The sequence below is a fragment of the Ambystoma mexicanum genome, chromosome 5p, assembly GCF_040938575.1.
Source record: "Ambystoma mexicanum isolate Mex_15411 chromosome 5p, UKY_AmexF1_1, whole genome shotgun sequence".
Lineage (NCBI taxonomy): Eukaryota > Metazoa > Chordata > Amphibia > Caudata > Ambystomatidae > Ambystoma > Ambystoma mexicanum.
Genome location: NC_090930.1, coordinates 520,869,553 through 520,894,011, shown reverse-complemented (window position 1 = coordinate 520,894,011; position 24,459 = coordinate 520,869,553). Strand labels below are relative to the sequence as shown.

General features: G+C 46.1%; 1 protein-coding gene across 2 annotated transcripts in view; it reads left to right on the top strand.

The window, feature by feature from the left end:
• The window catches only part of HDX (highly divergent homeobox), a 571,608-nt gene that overhangs the window by 364,651 nt on the left and 182,498 nt on the right, over window positions 1-24,459 (top strand). For both annotated transcript variants that reach the window (XM_069612922.1, XM_069612923.1), the window contains one exon: window positions 20,881-20,960. In XM_069612922.1, the coding sequence (XP_069469023.1) occupies window positions 20,881-20,960 (80 nt within the window). The remainder of the gene's footprint in view (window positions 1-20,880; window positions 20,961-24,459) is intronic.

Here is a 24,459-nt window from a genome sequence, read left to right as displayed (position 1 = left end):
TGACGTGCTGCGGCAGGATGAGAATAGAATACAATAAGTATTTGGGCTATTTTGTCCACAATGCAGACTATATGGGCCAAGCAGACTTTTGGAAGCAATGTGTTAACACATATAACCCTAAATTGCATTTAGCACTTTATCAGGTTTGGAGAGTGGCAGCTGCTCTCATGAAATTAAACTTAAGGGGGTCTCTCCCCGTTAGGTAAATGATATTTTGTTTCGTTGTGCAAGTATGAAATATTTTTAGTATGAATCAGAATAGGATGTTTTCTCATCTCTTTTAGATCTCGATCCAAATCCATATGAATTAATTTCCCAGAAATTGTATTAAGGATTTTATCAAGATTTGGAATCATATTGTATCTTACTGTGTTGTACTTTGTATATTTTTAGATATTTGATGTTAAATTATGTGTAAAGTTTTTTACATTTGTTTAAAACTGTATCACATTAATAAATAATAATAATAATAATGTGCAACCTTTTGAGTGAGTCGGGTCAATGACTCTTTGGAGAAAGCCCATATCGTGGAGAGCCTTAGCAACGGCTTTGCTTTGCTTGTCTTTTTGTTACGCTCACCTGGTATCCACAGGGACGCCACCCAGCCGGGTTACTCGCTGGTATGCTTCTCAGCCTTGCCCTGATGTGGTCTGCGGGGAAGGTTCTGTGTTGTGGTAGAATTAGGCGTGCTATCCATCCTGCCTTCTTTGCAGAGGCGCGTTGTCTTTCATGGGCGTGTGCGGTCCAGTTACTTCTCTGACGCCGGCCCGTTTGATATTGTTCAGGTAGGTCTTATTGCTGTTCTTTAGTTTTGTTACTATCCTGCATGCCTTTCTTTGTTTAAAATGTGTCTTTTTTTCTCCCTTAGGTATGCAGAGCTTCAGCGCGGCGAACTGGCTTGGTTGAGCCCCGCTGTTAAATGATGGCGCATTAAGAGCGCTATGATGCAGTAAGTGCTATGAGCAGCGCTGCTAAGTCTTGCCTTTGCTAACCTGTGTTTTCCTTCCTTGCAGGTCGCGGTGTTCTTCAGCGTGAGTGGAATGTCCGGAGTGGTGCCCGCCGAGAGGCGACCAGCCAGGTAAGCCTTTTGAGCAGTTCGTAATTTGTAAATTTCTCTACTGCTTTCTTTAATGTTGCCTCTATCTTCCTCTTTCAGGTCGTTCTGTCCGGAGGGCGTGCAGATTCGAGGAAGCTGTTCTCAGTAGCTGCGAGTGTTTAAAGATGAAAACTGCAGGTAAGATGCTGCTGCTAACGATGTTCCTTTTGTCTCCTTGCAGGTTCTGCTTCTCGAGGTTCGAGGGAATAGCTGGACACGGTGAGCATCACGTTGCAAGTAACGCAAAGCGTGTTGTCTTGCTCGGGTTTGGTTTAAATAGCCCCAACAAAATAGTCCAGGTAAAGTAGTCCCTAGGCTACCACACTCAAAACACTAGACCGCATAGCTTGGTTCTTAGGAAACAAGCTATGTGGATGCCTCCATGTTGGCTGACAATACAATAAAGTAGTTCCCAAGCACATTGTTTATCATGGTGTATGAGCCTGGCGCCATAGGTGCCAGGACTGGCCCCATGAGGGCCTTTGAAGAGGATGTCAGGCTCTAGAGGCCCGAGTCCTGACTCCACCTGGCCAATGGGTTTGCCAGAGGGGGTTTTGGGCGAGGGTTGTGACACTTTTGAGTATTTGTAGCCGAGGTTGAAGTCACCCAGGAGGATGGCTTTCATGTTATGTTTTATGTTTGCTCCTAACTGGTGAAGAAGATTTACTTGAAAGTCTAGTAGGTGGTAAGGGGGGGGGGGCATAGATAATGTGGAGGGAGATGGTATTATTAGGTGAGAGGGAGAGTTTAACAGAAAAGGCATCTGTGTTGTGTTTAATTGTCGAATGGCAAGAGAGTCTTTAGTGATGAGGGCCACAACACCTCCTTTGTTGGAGGTTCTGTTCTTGTGGAAAATGGTATAACCTGGTGGGAGGGCTATACCGATGGAGGGGCCAGAGGCTTCATGCAGCTAAGTTTTGGTGATGGCAAGAAGATCAAGATCAAGGTCGCTGAGCAGGTCTCGAATCACAGTGGCATGTGCTCGGAGTGATCGTACGTTAATAAGGGCACATTTGAGTTGGGTGGTGAGGGCAGTGGCTATGTTTTGGGTCTTGGTGGGGCATGGTGTATTGGTAACCTTGTTGGTGCTTGGCGGAGCATTAGGCTTGTGCATAGGTGGGATCAAGAGTCTTGGAGTTCCTTCTTGGGGTGTGAGGTGTACTAGTGGGGTTCTGGGCGGCCATGCAACTTTGCATGTCTGGTGTGAGTGGTTATCTGAAACAATTGGCGTCAGACTATGTGGACAGAAAAAGGAGAGCAGGAAAGGTGTGGGGGGGATGCATTTTGCTTTGGGCAACTTCTGGTGCATCTTCGAGAGTGAGAGGAAGCTGGCTAGGCAGCTTGAGTGGCGATGGGAGAGTGGTCCTGCCCCTGTGACGATATAGGTGGACTTAGGGGTGTGCTGCAATGGGGTACTTCCTAAACTATACAGCTGGCCCAAGAAATGTTACTTATACATGGCTGGGCAGTAAGGAAAGGTGAAGCTGCCAGTGAGGAGTTGATCAGAGTATAAGAGAGGATCAGGGGCATGTGCTATGTGGACTTATGCGCTAAACAGACCTAAAGTACAGGCAAACAGGTAAGCGTATTGGACAGGCAACTCTTAAGGTAGCTAACAAGGCATAATACTACCAGACATTGAGCATGAATTACTTCTGTGATAATGCAAGGTGATGGCAATACATTCCGATATCATTTAGTACAACACAGTGCGTGGGCAGCATAACACGTACAGACATTGAGCAAGAGTTACTTCTGCGATAATACAAGGTGATGGCAATACATTCAGATATCCTTTAGTACAACAAAGTACGTGGGCAGCGTAGCACGTGGGTAAGCATCGGCAATACACAATAAGGCATGTGGTGTGTAGGCAGGTAGTCTAACGAGCATGTAAGCAGCCGGTTAAAGTGGCTATACAAAATAGTTATGCATTGGGCATGGCGGTCATGCGTACATAGCTGAGCGTACAGCGGCTAGGCACACGGGGGAGGCCGAATGGTGGCGTCTGTGAGCGGACAGAGTGTTGAAGTCCCAAACAGGGCGTAGTGGGGTTGTAGGGAACCGCTGAGCAGGCAATTGCAGGTGATGATGCAAAGTTACAGGATGATTCACTATTAGTAGGGAAGCACTGGAGTATTGGTAATCGTACTTACAGTTAATGAGATGGAGGGGCAGAGAATCTGGCCAAAGGCACGAATGGCCCGGACAGGCTTGATATGATATGGCATTTATATCGTGCCTGTCCGCAAGTGTTTCTAGGCACCACAAGAACCAGATAGAAGACAGAGGGAAGATGAGACAAATTATCCTGCCAGGCCTTGTGTTATTCAGTTAGTTCGACAACGAGAAGTGCAAGGGGGAAGGGAGAGGGGGAAGTACAAGGGACAGGGGAAGAACTGGCTCTGAGTAAGTGCAGCCAGGGCAGCAACTCCATAGGTAAGTGCTAGGAGGTGGGGTGGAGGGGGGCTGTAGTGGATTACAGCTTACAGCCCCTAAGTGCGTGGTAGGCCAAGAGACAGTGCAGGAATACTGGTCAAGGAGGAGCCTGGTACCCAGTGAGACTCTAAGGGTACCAGGCAATCAGTTGGCTCAGCAGACAGGTAAGTAAGTAGGGAAGCGAGAGAGAGAAGGCAGAGGCAAAAGGAAGGTCTTGAGCTGCTTCCGTAACTTCAGGTGATTCGGCTCAAGTCTGAGAGGGGCAGAGATCTACCACCCACTCTCTGTCTAGAGAAGCGTCTGACCCTCAGAGAGTTGGAGCTAGCAGAGTGTAGAGCTCTAAAAGGAAGGTATTTCGTCAGAGAGAGTTGGATATAGTGCGTGCCCTGGCCCCAGAAAGCCTTATGGACAAGCCGCCGGGAGCCAGTGAAGAGATTTCAGTGCTGGTGAGATAAAGTCGCTGGGCTTGAGGCCATGGGTAAGTCTTGCAGTCCTGTTCTGAATTAGTTGCAGAGGGCGGACAGTAGATTGAGAAAGAGGCTGTTGCAGTAGTCCAGCATGGAGAGAACTAGCAATCTGGAGACAGTGAGCTTCTGGGGGAAAGTGAGAAAAGGTAGAATACTTCTGAGGAGGTGCAGCTGGAAGTGGGCCTTTTTGGCAAGGTCTGTAATGTGAGGAGAGAAGGAGAGAGTGCAGTTGAAGATGATACCAATGTTTTTTGACTCGTAGGAAGGCGAGGGTAGAGGGCCCAAGGAGGGTAGCCAAAGTGAGAGAGGGAAAGCGTGAGCAAGGGTCCCAATGAGAAGGATCTCTGTTTTACTGGCATTAAGGCAGAGGTCGTTGGAGGCACACCAAGCCTGGATCGCGGATAGACCGTCGGGAATGGGCGAGGGAGATGAGGCGGCTGAAAGAGTGAAGCCTGAAAGAGAGCTGAGTATCATCCAAATAACACTGAAAGTTAGAAGAGAATGTGGAGATCAAGTGGGCTAAAGGAGCCAGATAGACATTGAAGAGCCAGGGTGAGAGGATAGAGCTCTGGGTGACAACACATATGGAGAGAGGGGTGGTGGAGAGAAAGGACCCAAGTTGGACCTGGGAGGGTCGGTCCAGGAAGGAGGAGGTCAGCTATGTCAGGGCCTGATCCGTGATGCCTTGGTTTTCACAGTCGATTGATCAGGATGGCATGATTGACCATGTCGAAAACAGATGCAAGGTCAAGGAGGATGAGGACAAAGGGAGAGCAGGAATCAAGATTAGAGAGTAGATCTTCACGGGTGTCCATGATAGCAGTTTTCATGCCCCTTGCTGCTCTGAAGCCAGACGGCTAGTCATGGAGACAACCAACAGATTTGATGTGGCCAGTAAGCTGGGCCAGGTTTTCCAGAAGGTTGCCCAGGAAAGAAGTGATCAAAATCAGGCGATAGTTTGCCAGACAGATAGGATTGGCAGATGGCTTTTTAAGGAGGGCTTGCACAAGGGAGTGCTTGAGGAGAGAGTGGAAAGATCCAGTGGTGAAAGAGTGATTCCAGAAATCCGTCAAGGCTGGAGCAAGGGTGGAAATATGGCCCTTGATTCTGGAAGAGCAGTTAAGCACCTGTTTGGACGACATTTTCATAGATCGGACTTATCTAGAAAAATCATCAGGTTGTTGTCGGAGAGGAGGAAAAGGAGAGGGAGAGGCGGCCAGAGGGGGCCTGGGAGAGGTAGAGGAAGAGAAAAGTGAGGACAGGATGTCCTGAGTTATTGTGGTGAATTGAGGGCCTGGACCTTGGAGGGAACAGGAGTGGTGGAGACTGTAGTAGGACAGGACAAAATGTCATTTGCATGCATGGGCCCCTTCGCCATCCCCTCAGCCTGATCATTGGTGGGCATTGGTACTGATCCGGAGTAAGGGGAGGAGACTGGGGGAAGGATGGAGCGGGGGAAATTAACATCAGGATGAGAGCTTTCCCTGCTGGCCATTCTGCAAAGTCCCCATCCCATTCAGAGCCTCCCTTCCCCCGAGGTGCTGTCTTGTTGCTTTATTACATTTGTAAAATCTAGGCTTTTCTTATTCTCTTTCCTGGCAAAATGCTTCAACTCACCTTAGTTTTCCCACGTCTTTACTGCTGTTCCACACTTCTCTTGGGTTCTCCCATGGATGCTTGCTCCTCAGTCTATTTTTAAATGGTATATTTATTTTAGTTTATTGTTTAAAACACAGACCTAGCTCGAGAGCAGAGGAGTGTGAGTAGCCAGCATTTGGGCTGACATCTTTTAACTGTGAGGTGGGGTATGTTCGTCCATTGGAGTTAGCCCTTGGTCAGATGTTGTTATACTCTTCCATTTATCTTCTTTGCTTTCTTCCTTCTCATTCTCATACCTGTCCCCTTTTTCTGCTGTTTGTGGACTCTTTCAGTTCTCATCTCCAGTTTCGGTTCTTATGTATTGTCGTTAATGTGTACATGGCGCTGCGCCTACCTATTTTTCTTCTCTCATCACTGTGTATTTTCCTACTCGTACTCTTTGTCCTGCTCCCTTTATCTGTACAATTCATACTTTAAATTAATACGAGAGAGAGCCCTTTGGCAAAAGCAATTCATACATTCAAAGTAATGTGGGAGGGAGGGAGGGAGGTAGGGAGGGAGTGAGGTAGGGAGGGAGGGGAGGGAGGAACGGAGAAAAACACAAGAAAACACAAGAAAACACGAGAGAACGCGAGAGAACACTACACAACTTGGTTTCTAAAGGCCAAGCTTTTAAAACAGTTGGTACTCCTACATTTACAAGTGCATATTACTGACAATGCCAGTGTGTGTTTCCTTTTGCTATTTTGACACTGGTGAAGCCTATGCTGCCCATACCATAAGGAAGATGTATGAAATGATTGTGCTAATCTTGGTGTGCCACTATTAACATATTTCATTCAAAGGACTGAAGGGTGTTATGGCTTTACAATAGCTTCATTCACCCATCTGATTGGTATTGTCTAACGCTTTGCTCAAGAAACAAATATATTACTTTTTGTGATATAGTTGTGCAGTTATTAGTGCACTTCATGCACCAGCAAGACCTTTAGCAGGTCTTTTAAGATACGTTTCATTAATGAGAACCATCTGATTTTTTTGGTTGGCACCAACAGCAACGCTGTTTAGCCTTCTATTATGATGTACAATCTTGTCATTCTGTGGATGTGGAAAACCTCCCAGCCATAGGATTCAATGGTAAAAACACAGCTGCCATTGAATCTTATGGAAGGGATTCCATTTGTGGTGAGGCAGTGCACCAGCTGGAGAGACAATAGAAGAGCCACTTTGGGCCGTGGACATGCATGTAGAGGTCAGTGGTAACATGGGAGGGCTCGGGCAGAGGGGCTGCTTAAAAGTTAAGGTTTGAAAACATTCATTTTGCTGCTTTCCTCCCTGTTAGGCAAAGTTTGTATGCAGTACCCTCTGGGACCACAACACACAACTATGACTACAGGTCTCAGCAAAACCAACCTTTGGTATAAGTCTGTACCACCCAGTTTTTGGTAGCGAGCTGAGCAGCCAGGCTTATCTCAAGAGGGAATGTGAGCTTGTAATGAGGTTACACAGAGGTCTACAATCACAAGTATTCCAATAGACTCTTATACTCAAGGTTTCTTGGTAAAACACGTATTAATTTATTAGACAGTCAGAAAACATTCACTAAAAGGAGGCAATCAATATCACACACAAATATACTACAGTACTTCACACTATCACGTTCTGAAGCATTTAAACTACTTTGAAGGAGAGCAAAATGGCATTCTGAGCATTTGAAGTAGAAGCAAAAAGGCATAAGTTAATAAGGCGCATTATAGAGTTACTCTTAAACAGTGCAAATAGTTTGAGTTCACCGGAGGAGTTGTTCCAATGCAATAGATAGGCCAAAGTCAATTGGCTAGAGTCTTGTATAAGTAAAACGGTTCTGGTACTTAAACGGAAAAGTCTTTGCCACGGTTCTCAGAAGTAGTCCATAAAAGAAAGGTTTGTATGTTGGGTCACAAGCTGACTAGACCTGCAAGTTGCCAAATTTTCACGCACTTTCTAAGTGAGAGGTTAAGTTCTCTCAGTCGGGTTTTCACAGATTGAAGAAAAAGATGCAGCTGAAGACTTCTGTTCCTGGCAGTTCCTGCAGATCTAGCTGTTCCTGAGCCTCAGTCGTGGGGACAAGAGGGAGGACGTCGGGGGACTCCTGCACTGCACAGGGACTGGTCGCAAAACTGGCAAATCTTCGATTCTGGTAGCTTTCGTCAAACACACAAACTGGTGTCCTTCTCCCTGGCTATTCGGTTTCCTGCAGGACTCTGAGAAAAATACAACCAGCTCCGAGAATGGTATCCAGGTGGTTTGTGAGTTGATTGGTCAAAGGAAGAAGTCATCCTTTAAGGGCTTCTCTGTTGAGATGAACTTGGCAATTTGGACCTGCAGCAGGGCTTCATTGGGCAAACCAATGGTCCAGGAGTTGCAGCAGACGTCCTCTTCCAGCTCATCTTCGGTTCTTTCGTTCCAGTGGTGGACTCTGCCTTCCAAGCCAAGAGGCTCTCCTTTTAAACAGTTTTGCCCCATTCATTCCAGGCTAGCTGCCACTCAGCCAGCAGGGTGGCTGTCCTTGCCGGACAGTGACCCAGACAATCACGCCAGAGTGCATTTGGGTCTCGTAGGATACTAAGCACAGGGAGTTTCGGGCACCTCCCTCCCTTCCGGCCACCCCAGACACTCAGGCGCCAGAGGCAGTCTTCAGTCCTGAAGCGTAGGAACAAAGGGACCAAACCTGGTTTGGCGCGCAGAGACAAACTCTACAAGGATCTTTACAAAAAGAAATGGCAAAAAAAGAAGACCGGGACCCGTTTAAACAAAGGAGGCTCAGATGCCATCTTGAAAAACATGGCTCCCGCGAATTAACACTATCGGTGTTTGCGGTCAGGAAAAATCATGGTAGTTCGTTGTAAAACCACTGCCACCAGCCATTTCGGGAGGAAAGGGTAGCATTTGACTGCTACATGAGTTTCTAGACATAGGAGATACTACGCAACCCCTCCAGCACTCTATTGTAAGATGGGGTGTGCTGGGTCTAGGAATTTAAAGGACTAGTAAAGTCAATTTATCTTTACTTTCTCTGGGTAATAGTAGTTTATCCCATAGAAGGTTTCTAAACCTTGGTACAGCCTAAAAGTACTCCGTGTCACTGCACTGAGGGTGCTGTGTAACACACGTGAAAAGATGATGCCTATGGAGTTGTCTAACACTCCACAATCAAAGAAATAAAAATAAACACAGAAAACAAACAATTAAAAAGTACAAAGTCCCAAAGTCCAGCAAAAGAGCTGGGGACTCTAAGTTAAAGACGAATTAGCACATTTATGAGAATTCTTCTTAACACTCCCATAGATTTCTATGTGACCCCCTTTCTTTTTGTTCTGTTTTGCTTGCGGACCTGACAATTTGGAGGCAATAAAGCCTTCTACTTTACTTCTCTTGATTTGTGCTCATTTTATGGGGAGAACTGATCAGTCCCTGTTAGCAGAGTTTTCCTAAAGTCCTACTGGTAGTAAGACTTTAGTAAGCTATCCCAGTGGTTTGTAGATCAAAGTAATCAGTCTGTACTAACTCGGGAGTTTGGTAGAGTGGCAGAGCAGTCAGGCTTATCTTATGAGGAAGATGTGAGCTTTAGGTAAGTACACTAAATCTAGTTAGACATGCACAACAAATAAACACTTATAATTTATAGAAAAGTATATATTTATTATATTTACACCAGAATCACTTTAAATACTTTAGATGTTTAAACTAGATCACTTCGGAATACTTGAGAATACACTTCAAAGAACACTTTCACTTTTGCGTTAGTACGCATTTACATTTGTAGCAACGTAAGAAAGCGAAAGGAATGTTATCGTATTATCGGTTACTATGCTCACCTGCGGTTTCTAACAGTTTATACAGACATACATTTACTCGGCAAACACATATAGTAAAGTTACTTTAAGGGACAAAAATAGTTAGTTAGTGTAACATTAGCTTGATTTAAGGTTCTACAGAGGGTTTCTTTGCACAGTAAGTCTGTTAAGTCCCAAAAACACAACCCTAGCTACAGGCAGTTCGGAGAGGGCTCAAAGTCTGGACAAGCAGCAGAATACGAAGAGTTCCAGATGATTTCTTAAAGTCTCTTGTGTTATAGATGCAGAAAGTTAACAACTAGCAAGGGAGACCTGTAAAAGAACTCGATGTAGGGACAGAAGCAGCAGCTTGAGTCGGAAGTAAGTAGAGGTCACCCTCGACACCTTTGCACTCCAACACTCTGGAGCGACTTACTTCTTGGAATCAGGTAAGCAATACCTTTTCCCCCACAGTACCTTAGGTTAGAGGAAAATGATGCTCTGCGATGTTGCATCTCTAGATCCGACCTGCAGATTCCTTGGTCTGATGACTGAAAGCAGGACAATGGACTGGATCTCTCAGCAGCAGTCTCGAGGGAGGACCTGTGGCGCAACTTTCAGCAACTTATTGGTTTACACTACGGTTTTGGTGCCCTTTTCTGCAGCACCAACAAAGGGCACGGATTGTCCAGTCAATTTTCTTCGCTTCCTGCAGTCCCATACTCTGGTGAGGTGGTATGGGCGAGTTGGATCAGATCTCTAGGTTGTCCTCACAGGTTTAGCAGAGATTTGGATGATTTTGGCCTTTCTAAAGCGATGCACTCGCAATGGGCAGCAGGTCTCCTGGTATTGGGTTTCTGCAGCTCTGGAAACTCCTAGGACTTCGGGAGATAGCTCAATTCAAACTTCGTCTTGGGACTGTTTGTTCCCACCAGCCAAAGGGAAGGAGTTGTCCTCTTCGGAGCTCCTCTGTCGCATAGGAAACAGGGTCAGGACAGCAGTGGTTGCTTCATGGTGTTGCAAAGGATGTCTTCTCCTTCGATTACTTCAGCTTCGAGTGGTTGACATTTCACTCCAGGAGCTGCACCTTTTATACAGTTCCAGCACACACTCCTCTGCAATCTCTCTCAGCATTTTACAGAAAGGGGCATTTGGCTATCCAATCCGGACAGCCAGACCCTCTGTGGGAGCTGGTCCTATTCAGGTACTCTGTCAGACAAAGGACACAGGAGTGGAAGACTCCTTCCCAACTTCCTGTCTGCCCAGACACTTTGGAACCTAGGCGGAGATACCCAAGTGTTCCAGCCAAAGGCAAAACACACACAATGACCTCCCCCTCCTAGAATGGTAGAAGAATGAGTAGAGAGAAGGGGATACTAGATATCCCTTTGGCACTTCACTGAAGGTGGTGTGTGCCAATTTCTCAGACTATAAAGTTATGGGAGAGATACTAAGTTTCTGATGTTTGTTAATCTGCTTAGAATCACATGCTGTGCATAGTCCAACATCCAGTGGTCACTGCGGAGTATTGCATTTTGTTTTTCGTAGTCGAAAAGGGGACGTCGACAAGGTGTGTCTGTAACACTATCCCTATAGTGACGTGCAGTGTACCCACAATCCCTCACGCGTCGAGGTCCCTCAGATTGTTTTTTTCCACCCAGATATTGGTCGCCTTTACGTGGAGCTCCTCGAGAGACAATGCAAAAACTTTATTTGACCTTTGGTCGTTCTTAACTTATATTATTACTTACATCCCTCCTTCGGCGTCGTAGCTGCAAAGCTGTTCACCGCCGATCAAGATCTCCGGCGGCGGTGCCTTCGACGGAGGAGGTTGTTCGGCGTTCGCCGAACACGTGGCCTAGCCTCGACGGCCAAATACAGTAGGGAGAGTGGGGTTGTGGGACATTTATTGTTTCTCTTTGAGAATGCCTTTCCCTTTCCCCTCCCTTTCCTTCAGGGTCCTTGTCACATGCAATCGGTTCCTCAGCTATGGAGAGGACACCCTTTAGGTTTTGCCCGCGTTGCAAAGGCAAGTTTACCTGGAAAGACGAGCATAAACGGTGTAACCGTTGCTTGCCCCTCGACCACAAGGAAGACGGCTGTGCGGCTTGTCAGCTTCTTAAGCCGAAGACTTTTTTTTTTTTAAAATATGTTTATTTATAGCAAGGCAGTATAGGTTACAAACAGTATCGGATGGCAGTGTAGCATAGCAAAGGAAAGATTCTGGCTTTGTGTCCCTTTCCCCCCATCATTCTGGTTTTCCCGGGCCAGAGATCCAGTCCATCGCCCCCCCTGGTGCGTACTCTCCTGGTCCCTCAGGGCCCAACGGGCGTTGATAGGTTTGAACGTCATTGCAGGAAATCGCTGATCATAGTACTTTTAAAGACTGCAGGGTCAAAAGGTGGGCAGCCTACGCCATGTCTAGGTCTGATTCATCACCCGCCGCCGCCGAAAGTGACGAGGAATGTGACAGCCCGGCGTCCGTTTCGGAAGTCGTAGACCTCTCTAAGGAGCGTTCACGCTCCTCGTCGTCTGTCCCCTGCCCGACAAGCTCGGCTCACGCCCTGCTTATGGGGATGAACACACCGGCGACAAGGACGCACACAGAAAACACTCCCATAAACACACGACCCACAGCTCTTCCTCGTCGAAGACGAAGAGAGCATTAGCGCCAACGGAGACGCAGGTCCGACCGGCGGCCTCCTCAGAACGTAGGAGTCTTAAGCCCCCCTTGCAACCGCAACCGCGACTAACGACTGGGCTACCCCAGATAAGGGCGCTATCACTAAACCGCCAGACGATGCGCACCGTCAGAGAGTGCCCGTCGGCGTAGAGCAAGCGACGCCTGTAACGTTGACGCCGGAGGTACCCTCGACAGACAGTTTAGTTGTCGAGGGCCTGGCGCGGATTATTTCCATAGATGGCCAGAGACGGACGGCGAAAGAAACGTCGATCACTGCTCATAAGGCCCGGGAGACGCCGAAAAGGTCAGAAGGAAGGCCGGAACCGCCCCCTCCGTCGAGAGGGACTCCTAGCCTACCAGAAGGCTTTTCAGAAGGCGAGGGGAACCTTTCTTTGACGTTATGGGGTACCTCACGAAACCCTAGAGAGACTCCAGTTCTGTATGGACAAAATGGAGAGGTTTATGAAGACTCGGAACCTTCCAACACCCAAGAGATCAAGAGAGGGACCGCAGGAGGATCCCAGGGCCAAGTACCCTAGGCTGTTTGATTCCCCCCCAAGAGGATGTAGATTTATATGACCTCACTGGTGAGGACCTCCACTTCCAGGAGGATGATGAATTCCTAGGCAATGAAGGGGAACAAAACCTAGAGGAGGAATGTTTTGAAGACAACCCAGATATGGGTGATGGGGGCTTCAGAGAAGACCCAGAAGAAGGCGCTTCACAGCCCTGGCAGTCCCATCAGCGTTTTCAGACCCTGACGCCATAAACCTGCCCCCACCCAAGGACTCACCTATTAGGAAAACGTCACCTATAGACGATCAACCTACCTTTTAATGCACTACTACGCAAGGCTGCAGCGCATTTCGAGACCGGGGAAGCCTCTCCTGACATCGACTTTGTAGAAAACATCATTAAGGAGAAACCCCCTGTCAGCCAAACCATTCCCCTTCTCGCCTCAGTAAAGAGACGAATTATTCCTTCACTATCCACTCCCGCGTTGATCAGAGGGGTCAACCCGAGGATAGAAAAATTATTTAGTCCTTCTCCATCGAACCCGTTATACATCAGGGGCCACTCTGTACCAGACTCCTTAATGGTGACAAATACTAGGAAGAGAGCAGTGGTCCCGCTGTCAACTAGCTAGGCACCACAAGATAAAGAGGGTAAAAAATGGTATGCCCTAGGAAAGAGGATTATAGCCTCAGCCGCCTTTTCCGCAAGAATTGCCAACAACAACTCTTTGCTGGCAAGTTACGCAGATGCACAATGGAGCAAACTACGTAAGGACATTGAGGAGGTACCGGAACCCCTACGTACTCGGCTTCTAGCCACAGTGACTGAAGGGACCTTAGTCAACCAAAGCATCATTAAAAATACTCTGGATGCTGCAGAAACGGCTGGCCGTTCCCTAGTCCAAGGAATCCTCCTCAAACGCCATCTATGGCTACGTAATTCAGGCTTTAAACCTGAAACACAAGCATCTCTAATTAACAAACCTCTAGAAGATGCAAACCTCTTTGGTAAGGCGGTGGATGAGGCACTAGAGACCGCAAAGAAGGAATTTGACACCATCAAAACACTAGACCAAATTTCAAGGCCTCCCAACAAATGTGGTTATGGCAACAAACACTTTTTTCGAGGCCAACGCCAGCATCAGCAACAACAGCAGCAGCAATACTCTGCAGGTAACTGGTCCTCTAACCAAGGCACAGTGGACAATATAACCAAAGAGGACAACGTCGTGGCAAGGGAAGGGGTCGGGGTCCCACCCCTAGCAGTTCCCAAGCCACCAACACCAAATGACTCAAAGATTCGGGTCCCCTCCCATGGGGGATGGTTAACATCCTTTCTTCCAGCATGGGAGGGTATAACATCAGACCGCTGGGTACTATCAATCATAGCCCACGGTTACTGTATAGAATTCAACAGTTCCCCTACGTACAGACCCCCAAGGGGACGACGCATGTCGCCAGGACACCTCGCCATCCTTCTTCAAGAAGTGGACCAACTACTAGAAAAAGGAGCTATAGAGGTTGTGCCTCTATCCCAAGTAACTGAAGGTATTTATTCAGTGTACTTCCTTGTACCCAAAAAGGACTTAACCATGCGCCCTGTACTAGATCTGCGCCCAGCGAACAAATTTGTCAAACCTCAAAAGTTTCGTATGGTGACTCTACAGGAGGTAATCCCCCCTGCTTTGACAGGGAGATTACATGGCAACACTTGACATGAAAGATGCATACTTTCATATTTTAATGTTGCCAGCGCACAGGAAATACCTCAGGTTCATGATAGAGGGCAAACACTACCAGTTCAGAGTGCTACCCTTCGGCATAGCATCAGCGCCAAGAGTATTCACGAAGGTACTGGCAGTGGCAGCGGCCCACTTGCGCAGGTTTTCCATCCCAGTATACCCTTACCTCGACGATTGGCTCATAACAAGGGATTCTTACGAAATATGCTTCTCAAATACCCAAAAGACTGTAGACCTTTTGTTTCAACTGGGCTTCTCCATCAATGAGAAGAAGTCCAGCTTAGACCCCAGCCAGATCAAACAATTCCTAGGGGCTCTAATTCGAACAAAGGACGGCCTCGTTTTCCCCTCCATCGAGAGTGTCCAAAACATGCTGTTTCAAATCCCTCAATATGTGGCCGGTCGAGAGGTGACGGTACGCAAAGCAATGCGCTTACTAGGAATGATGGCGTCATGTATTTATTTGGTACCTCACGCGCGCCTGCGCATGCGCCCAATGCAAGAGTGGCTCAACAGCCAGTGGTGTCAGGCCAGCGGACAATGGGACGATCTAGTGGTGGTCTCGCAGGCCTTGGTTCTCTCGCTACGGTGGTGGTCGAAGGAAAACCTGGTAATGGGGAAACCATTCGCCACCCCTGCAGTGGAAGCCACTCTAACCACAGTCGCATCCCTCACAGGATGGGGGGCTCACCTATCCCATCAGAATGCTCGCGGAGTTTGGACTCTGAGTGTAGCATCCAAGCACATAAACTTACTGGAGCTACTAGCTGTGTTCAAGGTACTGAAAGCCTTCCAGGCACACCTGCAAGGGAAGACAGTAATGGTCCTCACGGACAGCACCACAGCCATGTACTACCTCAACAAGCAAGGGGGCACTCACTCTCCAGGACTGTCCAAGCTGTCCCAGAACATCTGGAAGTGGGCTATCAAACACAACATGTTCCTACTGTCACAACATGTACCAGGGGAACTCAATCTGCTAGCAGATGAACTCAGCAGAGACTTCCCTCTGCCCTCAGAGTACGAATGGCGGTTACGCGAAGACATCGTCTTCGACGTCTTCAAACAATGGGGATTCCCAGAAATAGATCTGTTCGCAACTCCGGAGAACTCCCAATGCCAAGATTACGCCTTCAGGTACCCCCAGAACCAATCCAAGGGGAACGGTCTATCAATACCATGGTCAGGGAATTTGTTTACGCTTTTCCCCAGACTCCCCTTCTCAACAAGATAGTGCACAAGATGCACCAGGAACAAGTTACCATGATACTGGTGGCCCCTATGTGGGCCAGACAGGCTTGGTTCGCTCACTTGATGGAGATGTCCCTATCTCCTCCAGTGAAACTTCCCTGCCCGTACAACATGCTGTCACAGGACAAGGGCAGGACACTACATCCATGCCCTCAGACCATGGACTTAGCAGCCTGGCTCCTGAGATCATAGAATTGGACATTTACAACTCCCGCAGAGATGCATGGACATTCTCAGGGAGGCTAGAAAGCCTAACACTTGTCACTGTTATTCTAGCAAATGGAAAAGATTTGTCATCTGGTGTAGGGGAAGGAGAAATGCTTTTACGGTAAGTAATGCATTGTCATCTATCCTTAGAACTGTAATTACTTGAGGGTATAGAAAAATAATCTTAAAGGAGGACCCCAAGGGTCCCCAGCAACACTGCCCATAAGGAGCTGTGTGCTATAGTAGTAAAAACAGATGCTTTAAGAACTATAGAGCAGGCAGACTCCTTAGTACTTGTAGAATACAAAGAATAGAGTTGCAAAAGACAGAGTCCACAAGCATCAACGAGTGTAAAAAGGCTCCACTCATTCAGGATTTAAAGAAAAAGGTCCAGAAGTCCAGCAAAAAGTGCTGGGGGTCTCACTAGGAGAGGTGATGAAACATAAACATGATACATCTCCCTAACAGTCCCTAAGACTATCAGTACTGTGAGACTGTCTTCCTTGGTGGATTTCTTGTATTTGTAAAGCTGCACACATCACCTTAAAGCAGAGGTCTTTAAACGGTGGGGCACCTCTTTTTAAGGGAGGAATAAAAAAGGGAACGTACACAGGGTCCGACTAGGGCATAAGTGTCTCGGGCACCAGTGAAAAAGTGACCCACAGTTGCAAATGGCAATTTATTCCTTTTGTGACAGACTGAATAGTACGCAAGGGGGAGGTTTTTGATTAAATGTGATTCAAATTTAGCATTTTAAAGCCAGTTCCGACCCATGTTTGTGGGAGAGTACTGACGCTGCAGGGATAGAGGAGAGACGGCAGAACACTTCCATGTAAAATGTAAGCGGGTAGAGAAGAGGCAGGTAGGGGGATGCAGGGCATCTATCCGATTACAACGCCGCACTGTAATGGAAGTCAGCATTTTGAAAGTCGACATTAAGGGTGGCACAGTGATCACATAGATCCATGAAAAAGAGGGGCACAGGGGCCCTGTGCAGTTGTGGCTCGTCCATAATGGGTGAGGGGACGTCGGCCCAGTGGCCCCCTCACCCATTATGGAGGAGCTGAAGAGCCAGCCCAGTGAAACACTGAGCGCTCCCTCCGCTTTTACACTGTTTCCTTTTGGCAGTTTGTTAGGGAGAATTCTCAGAAATGTGCTAATTCCCTCCACCTTAGAGAACCCCAGCAACTTTGCTGGATTTTGAGGACTTGATTTTTTTTTTAACCTGGAGAGAGTGAACCTTTTTTCCCACTCTCTCATGTATTTTAGTATGTTTTCTGAACTTGTGTTTCTTTTGGTTATGGAGCCTGACAAACTCCATAGGCATCATTTTTTACGTTGCGTCACACAGCACCTTCAGTGCAGTGGCACAGGAAATCCTTCAGATTTCCCAAAGGTTTAAACACCTTCTCTGGGATAAACTACTATTTCCTAGAGCAGTAAAGTGAAATTGACTTTACTTTATTTGTAACTTTCTAGAACCCAGCACACACTATATTACAATAGGGTGCTGGAAGGGTTACCTAGTATCCCCTTTGTCTAGCCTCTCATGTAACATTTTTATGTTACCCTTTGCTCACTGAATGGCTGGTGGCAGTGGTTTCGTTTTAAATACTGCAGTGTGCATTTACCGCCGGTTGCGTTCGCAGCTGCAGCAAAGCACCCAAGGGTGCCATTTTTGTCAAAAAGGCCCCAGTCTTCTTTTTTCGCCATTTCTTTGTGGAAAGGTCCTTGTTGAGATGTACTCTGTACGCCAAACCAGGTTTGGTCCCATTGTTCACTTTGCCTTTGGCAGGATTCACGAGTGAAGCCCGCATCTGGCTCCAGGGTGTCTGGGGTGGGCAGGAATTGAGGGAGGTGCCTAAAACTCCCTGTGCCAAGTATCCTAGGAGACCCAAATGCACTCTGTAGTGATTGGCTGGCTGACTGGCAAGGACAGCCACCCTGCTGGGTGACTGACAGCTCGGCTGGAATTAATGGGAGAGAACTGAATAAAAGGCGAGGCTTTCGGTTTGGAAGGCAGTCTCGACCACTGGACGAAGGAACCGAAGAAGAACTTGAAGAGGACGCCTGCTGCAACTCCTGGACCGTTGGTTTGCCCGGTGAAGCCCTGCTGCTGTGCTGAAACTCCAAGTTTGCATCGATAGAGAAGCCCCTGCAAGGACGACTTCTCCCTTTGAGTTGGTGGGACCAATCAACTCCAAAGTGAGCCATCTGGACATCCTTCTTGGAGCTGGTTGAATTTCCACAGAGTTGCTGCTGGAAACCGTATAGCCAGGGAGAGGAACACCAGATTGTGTGCGTTGCTTTTAAGTTGGCCAAGAGCTCCAGGAAGATCCTCCGGACTCCCAGGAAGCAGGACTGACCAAGCCCGAGCCCCCTTAACAGAGTGCGAGACCCCAGAAGCATTGAAAGCCCACCTCAACAGCCAAGAACCGCATTGTTGCTATTTGCGGTACACACGAGGAGCTGAAATGCGAAACAGCCACTGAAAGTGAAGTTTGCCGATTGCTAGCTTTGACGGTCCCAGTGCTTTGCAGGAGTCCGCCAACGTCCTCCCTCTTGTCCCCACGACTGTGGCCCAGGAACAGTGAGATCTGCAGAGCTGCACAGGAGCAGAAGTCATCAGCTGCATCTTTTCTTCATTTCTATGGTACTGTAAAACAAGTCTAAGAGAACTTGCCTCTTGCTGTAGAAATGCTTGTAACTTCGACAACTCACAAGTCTAATCAGCTTGTGGCCCTACATTTGATTCTTCTTTTCATCAAAGACTCCTAGGAACTTGTGCAAAAACCTTTCCATTTATTTACCAGAAGTGCTTAATCCTATCCAAGACTTTTGCCCATTGACTTTGGCTTAGCCTATTGAATTGTATGACTCTTCTAAAAGGATCTAAAAGTGTTTTGCCCTGCTTAACAAATGTGTGATCTCTTGTGTTCTAATAACCTTTCCCTTTTACCAACTTTTTAAGAGTATTCTGAATGCAACAGTAAGATATTAATGTCCCCAACACCCTAGTTATTGAGGTCACCTGTGGGTTTAGGTTGTGTCTGTGGGCCATCCCAAAAGGGTCTTTTCTGGTTCAGAAACTCCAAGTGTACAGTATTGAAGTGTATTTGTGTGTTACTATTATGTTGCTCCCTTCTAAAGAAGGCTTTATAACTGACTGATAAATACATTAATAATTGTTTATGCAAATTGTTTATGCAAGAAACCTTGAGTGTAAGAGTTTATTTGAATACCTGTAACTGTGACTCTTTGTGTAACTCCACTACTGCTCACATTTCCCCTCTTGAGATAAGCCTGGCTGCTCAACACGCTACCAAAACTGTGTAGTACAAGCTTATACCAAAGGTTGGGTTGCCTATACCTGTAGTCCTAGTTGTTTGTAGTGTTCCCAGAGGGTACTGCATTCAAACTTTGCCTAACATATTGGTAGGCAAACATTGGTGTAGTAACCCTGTGGGAGACTACACAACCCTTGTCCTCTTGGTATTAGGTAACCCACCTTTTGATATTGGCCTGTACTACACAAGTTGGTAGTATGACTGAGCAGCCAGGCGTATCTCAAGAGGGGTGCATGTGAGCTTTAGCAACGAAATACAAGTAGCCAAGTAACACTTATACTCAAGGTTTCAGTTATAAATAGTAATTTATTAAGGTTTCAGTTATCAATAGTAATTTATTTAACGTCATTTTTTAAATAAGCATTCTTTAAAAAGGGCCATATATGTAACAATCAAAATATACTTTAAAATACTTTGTCAGAATCAACACAAAGCTAGTAGATGATCTTTAGAGGTGCTTCTTGCACACATTCCTACACCCTGAGGTAACTTCACTAACTAGGACAGTGATGGCATTTATATATCGCTAGTACACCTTGTAGATTCTGAGGTTTGTAGAAAGGTAAGGTTATTGGAAGGAAAAAGGTTAAACAGGTTCTCAGAGGATGTGAGCCCTTTAAATCTTCCAATAAAAAAAACCTTTCCCAGCAATAATAGTTAAAAACCAAGTTATCACATATGAGGGACAGTACGTATCAAAGTCAAATGGCTAGAAGTGTCTGCAGGGAGCCAAGACAGCCAAAGTCAATTGGAGCACAGTCTATGGAGCTGAGGCACTTCTTAGATAGCAAAGTCGTGCACAAAGTTAGAGAGTTTTGTTTAAGAAAAATCACTGTAGGGTCACAAGCTGTTACACGTGTGAAGGGTAGAACTGAAATCAGCTCTAGCAAGTGTCAACTGAGAAGAGCAAAGCTACAGACTAAAAGGTAAATACCCAACTTAGAACAGTAGCTTAGGTTAGAATAAGAGCGGTCCAGCTTTCTTCTGTCTGGTTGCAGTGATGAAGAGCCTGGGTTCCTGGGCCTCAGTCGTGGGGACATGAGGGAGGATGTCTGGAGGACTCCTGCACAGCAATTCGGAGGTCGGCGGGAGCTACTGGCTCTTTTCAGGTCAGCGGCACTTTGAACAAGCTCTGTTTTGAAAAAGAGTACTTGAATAAAGCCCACATACTTTGTAAACATCTCTGAATGCTGGATAAAGCATGCAGGTTAGGATTTGCACACTGTGCATTAAACATTGACGTTATAAAAAGACATCTATTCACCATAAAGAACAAAAGTCTCTCTACATATGTGTTCTTACAGGGGCAATTGCTGGCATGTTGGGGCAAAGCTATCAAAGGTTTGTCCTTACAGGGACAAATACATGCATTTTAGAGCAAATCCAACAAAGGTATGTCCTTAAATGGGCAAATACTGGAAGTAGTTACGCAAAGATAGCATGAGTGTTCTTACAGTAGCGATACTATCATTCTTTTTTTTGTTCCTTTCTATACTTTATATCTACAAATCTGCACACTTTCTGCATGTTTATTACTGTGCAGAGTTAAAAGTTTGTATTTGCCCTCATTTTCTGAGCTGACTTACCCACTGGTGGGAGACGTTGTGCCCTATAATTGATCATAAATAATAAATAGCAGGCATTTAAAAAGAAAAATATTTATGAATGGAATTATTTGGCATCTTTAGTATTTTTGACTCTTTTCCTCTAATGTTGTAGAAGAAATTGGTGACATTGGCCGAAGTGAAGACATTGACTTGAAGGAAGATATCAAGCATACCTTGCCTACAGTGAATGTGGTGCGTATGTTTCCATATGAAATTGAAGTTTAGTTGGGATGATGAAAATACTCTGTCTGATGTTACATTAACAGTGTAAACAATCCATTTACTATAACAGTGTAAACAATCCATCTCATTGGTGCATCCGTAAACTGTTCTGGCATGCAGCATTGTAAATATTTGAGGTTTTCAAGTCCTTTGCCAGACACTGACATTGTATGGCCATGTACCCGCACCATTTTACAGCTGTTATCACTCCGGACGTAGTGCAGACCCTTGTGATCTCCCACATCGATGGGGGAAATACCTTCCTGATGGGGCTTTCAGCTGTGCAATTGGCTCCCCTAAAAGCAATATGCCACACTACAGCACATCTTATTTCGGGTGTGCAGAAATTTGACTGAATCACCCCATCCCCCATGTTAACTACATTGACTTCCTCTCCAGGCCGGGATACTGTTCAAGACTAAAAGTGTCATCTATGAAGTAGTCCAGAGTAGCACACCAATGTAACTGGCAGCTAAGCTCTACGTATCTGGTGGCACACACTCCTTGCACAGTAAATAGACCAACCAGCTCAACTCACAACAAGTCTTCAAAGAGAGAACCTACAAACAATCCTTCTCTTGTCACTCACCCACCCACCCTCTGAGACCTGATCCCAATGGCGACTCAGATGGCTCCCACGTTTGTTCAATTTAGAACATTTCTCAAAACGTGGCTTTTTCAACAGTACCTGACCATGGACTAATCCCAGTGAACAAACAGAATGCAACTCACAGTACTGCACTACTGTTAAAAGATGCCAGCCCAAACACTAGCTACTGTAACCTTGTACAGCACTCTCGAGGTAGGTCAGTGCTTTAAAAAATAAAATATTAATTATGACCAGGTAGTACCATTATGTGTGTGCCTGTCAAATACCTATCCATGCCTACAAAAAAAGCCCAAACTGTTGGTTTTGCCAGTACTTGCTTTGTCTGTACGCTAATAAAAATGCTAGCAGAGCTGCAAGACCAGGACATTGACAGATGGATGCAGGCTGAAAAATGGGATTTGCCAATAGAAAATTCACTAGAACAATGATACAGGCTCTTTTGCGTAGTGTGATAATTCCTTATTACAATTGGGGCTGAGTGAGTCCTGTTTAACACTTATCATTTCCTTTTCCCATATCCCTTTCTCCACAATTTTGTAATGTTTCGTGTTTGCAGGGAAACTTGTATGTCCTCTTTAATGAAGTCTCTGAGGCAATTGTAATATTGCTATGATTCTGATGATGGAAACTCCAGCACTACCCTCAGAAACTGGCTCAAGTGAATAAGTGAATGGATGACGACCAGCTACTTAAAACTCAACCCGTACAAAACAGAAATGACAGCCTCATCTCATACCATGCCTGAAACCTCTCCAACATGACATTTGGAAATTGGTAACTGCCCTAAACCATCTAAAGTGATCAAGAACCTAGGCATATTAATGGACAACTTACTCGCACTGCAAACCCAAATAAATGCAATAGACAAAAAGTGCTTCTACCATCTCTGCACTACCCAACGTCAGATGCCTTACCTCTTCTGTACACACAGAGCGCTAGCTGTCCTCTCTGCTTCTTTCAAGCATCAATTACACAAACTGCATTTTCCTAAGTATTCTGGACTGTCACAAAAAAAGTAAATGGATCCAAAACACAGCAGCTAGACTACTACTCAGACTCAACAGTAGGGAACACATAACACCAGCTCTCAGAGCACTTCACTGGCTACCAATCAAAAAAGGATTTAGTCCAAGGCTGCCTAATTTGCCCATAGAGAACCTGAATGTCAACAAGCAGCATTTCTCCAAAACAAGAGCTCACACTACCAACCAACCAGAGACCTTAGATCTTGAAACAATGTACTGTTAGAAACCAGAAGATTTTGCAGAGAAAGACTTGAACGCTCTACCTTTTCCACCATGGTGCCCAAACACTGGAATGCACTACCAAGTGAAATCTTCTCCCTGAAGGAACCACCTAAAATTCACTAAAATTCTAACAGCCTATCGCTCCAATGCTTAGGCACACTACATGTTTAACCTACACATATCGAGCAGCAAAAGCAACACTTCTCAATAGTTTGATTTCAGCACACACAGAACCTAAAGTAACACCCTGCCAGCTCCCACCCATCTACCTAAAACGCATCATACGACACTCAGGAAATTATACCGACTGAAAGACATCTTATCAACGCACTGCAAAAATCCTAAGAGAATGCTTTCATTGTTTCCTGGAATATGTAGGACACATCTGGTCTCAGCTGAAATTTTGACAAAATATTTTCAAACATACATTTACTGTGCGTTTGGCTGTAAAGAAATTGCTGAATCACATTATACCGAACGGGGAAAGCGAGGGTTCAGGGGTGTCCTCCTCTCCCCTTGTTCAGTATAATGCATTCAGGGGTTGCCAGGGGGGCACCGCTTCATTGCATGGTTCGCAGGAGACAATAAAATAAAAAAAGGGGGGGGCCTGCAGCGCCAGCTCCGACCCACGTTGGTGGAAGGGAACTGGCGTTGCATGAATAGAGGGGAGTCAGCGGCACAATTCTGTGTTGCGCCAAAAGGTAAGTATGAATATATAGGGGAAGCAGGTATGGGCAAGCAGGGAATAAGTGACCTATGTGATCACTGCTTCTTGCTGTTTTTGTAATGCACATTTTGTTTCGGCGGCGCAGTGATCACATAGATCCACACAAATCAGGGATTCCAGGTTAGATGCCGGAAGGCCTTTCCGAAATGGCGTTGCCATCATCTAGATGAGAGAAGACCATCTAGATGATGGCAACGCCATTTTACAGCAGATTTGAAGTTGTTTTCTGGGATGAAGGGCTTGATTTGCCGCAGTAGGTACTAAGCTCTTTGTAACTTCTGTGCCGTTTGAAAGAGAGATGTCTGTGAAACCCAAAAGATTTGGTGCAGGTGGTCATCTCAGGTGTGATGCTCTCAAAGTTCATAGCAGAGAGTCTTGTCTGGATGTCAGGTGTTCAGTGTTGCTAGTCAGCAGTAGGAATTTGGTCTTGGAGGGGTTGACCTATAGGCAAGAAATGGATATCTATGACTGGATCAACATGAAGCAAGCATTTAGCCTGTTGACTGGTGAAGTCTTTGATGGAGAATGCCTTGAGGTAGTACTGTGTGTCATCTGCATATTGGTGAAGGTGGATGCAGTGTGGAGACAGGGGGGTTCAGAGCGGTTCGATGTAAAGATTGAAGATCACAGGGCAGAGGATGTATCCTTGTGGGAGTGCACAGGTGATGGGTAGGGTTGATGATCTGAAGGAATTCATTTGGACAAACTGCAATGGTAGGATTTGAATCAGCTGAGGATGATCTTGCTGATCCCCATGCAGTGATGTAGAATGTCTCTGTGTGTGTCTGGTGGTCTACTATTTTGAATGCTCCTGAGAGGTCAAGGAAAACCAGGAAGCAAGGATGGCAATCATCGAAGATATTAAGGGCATTGACGATTACCTTG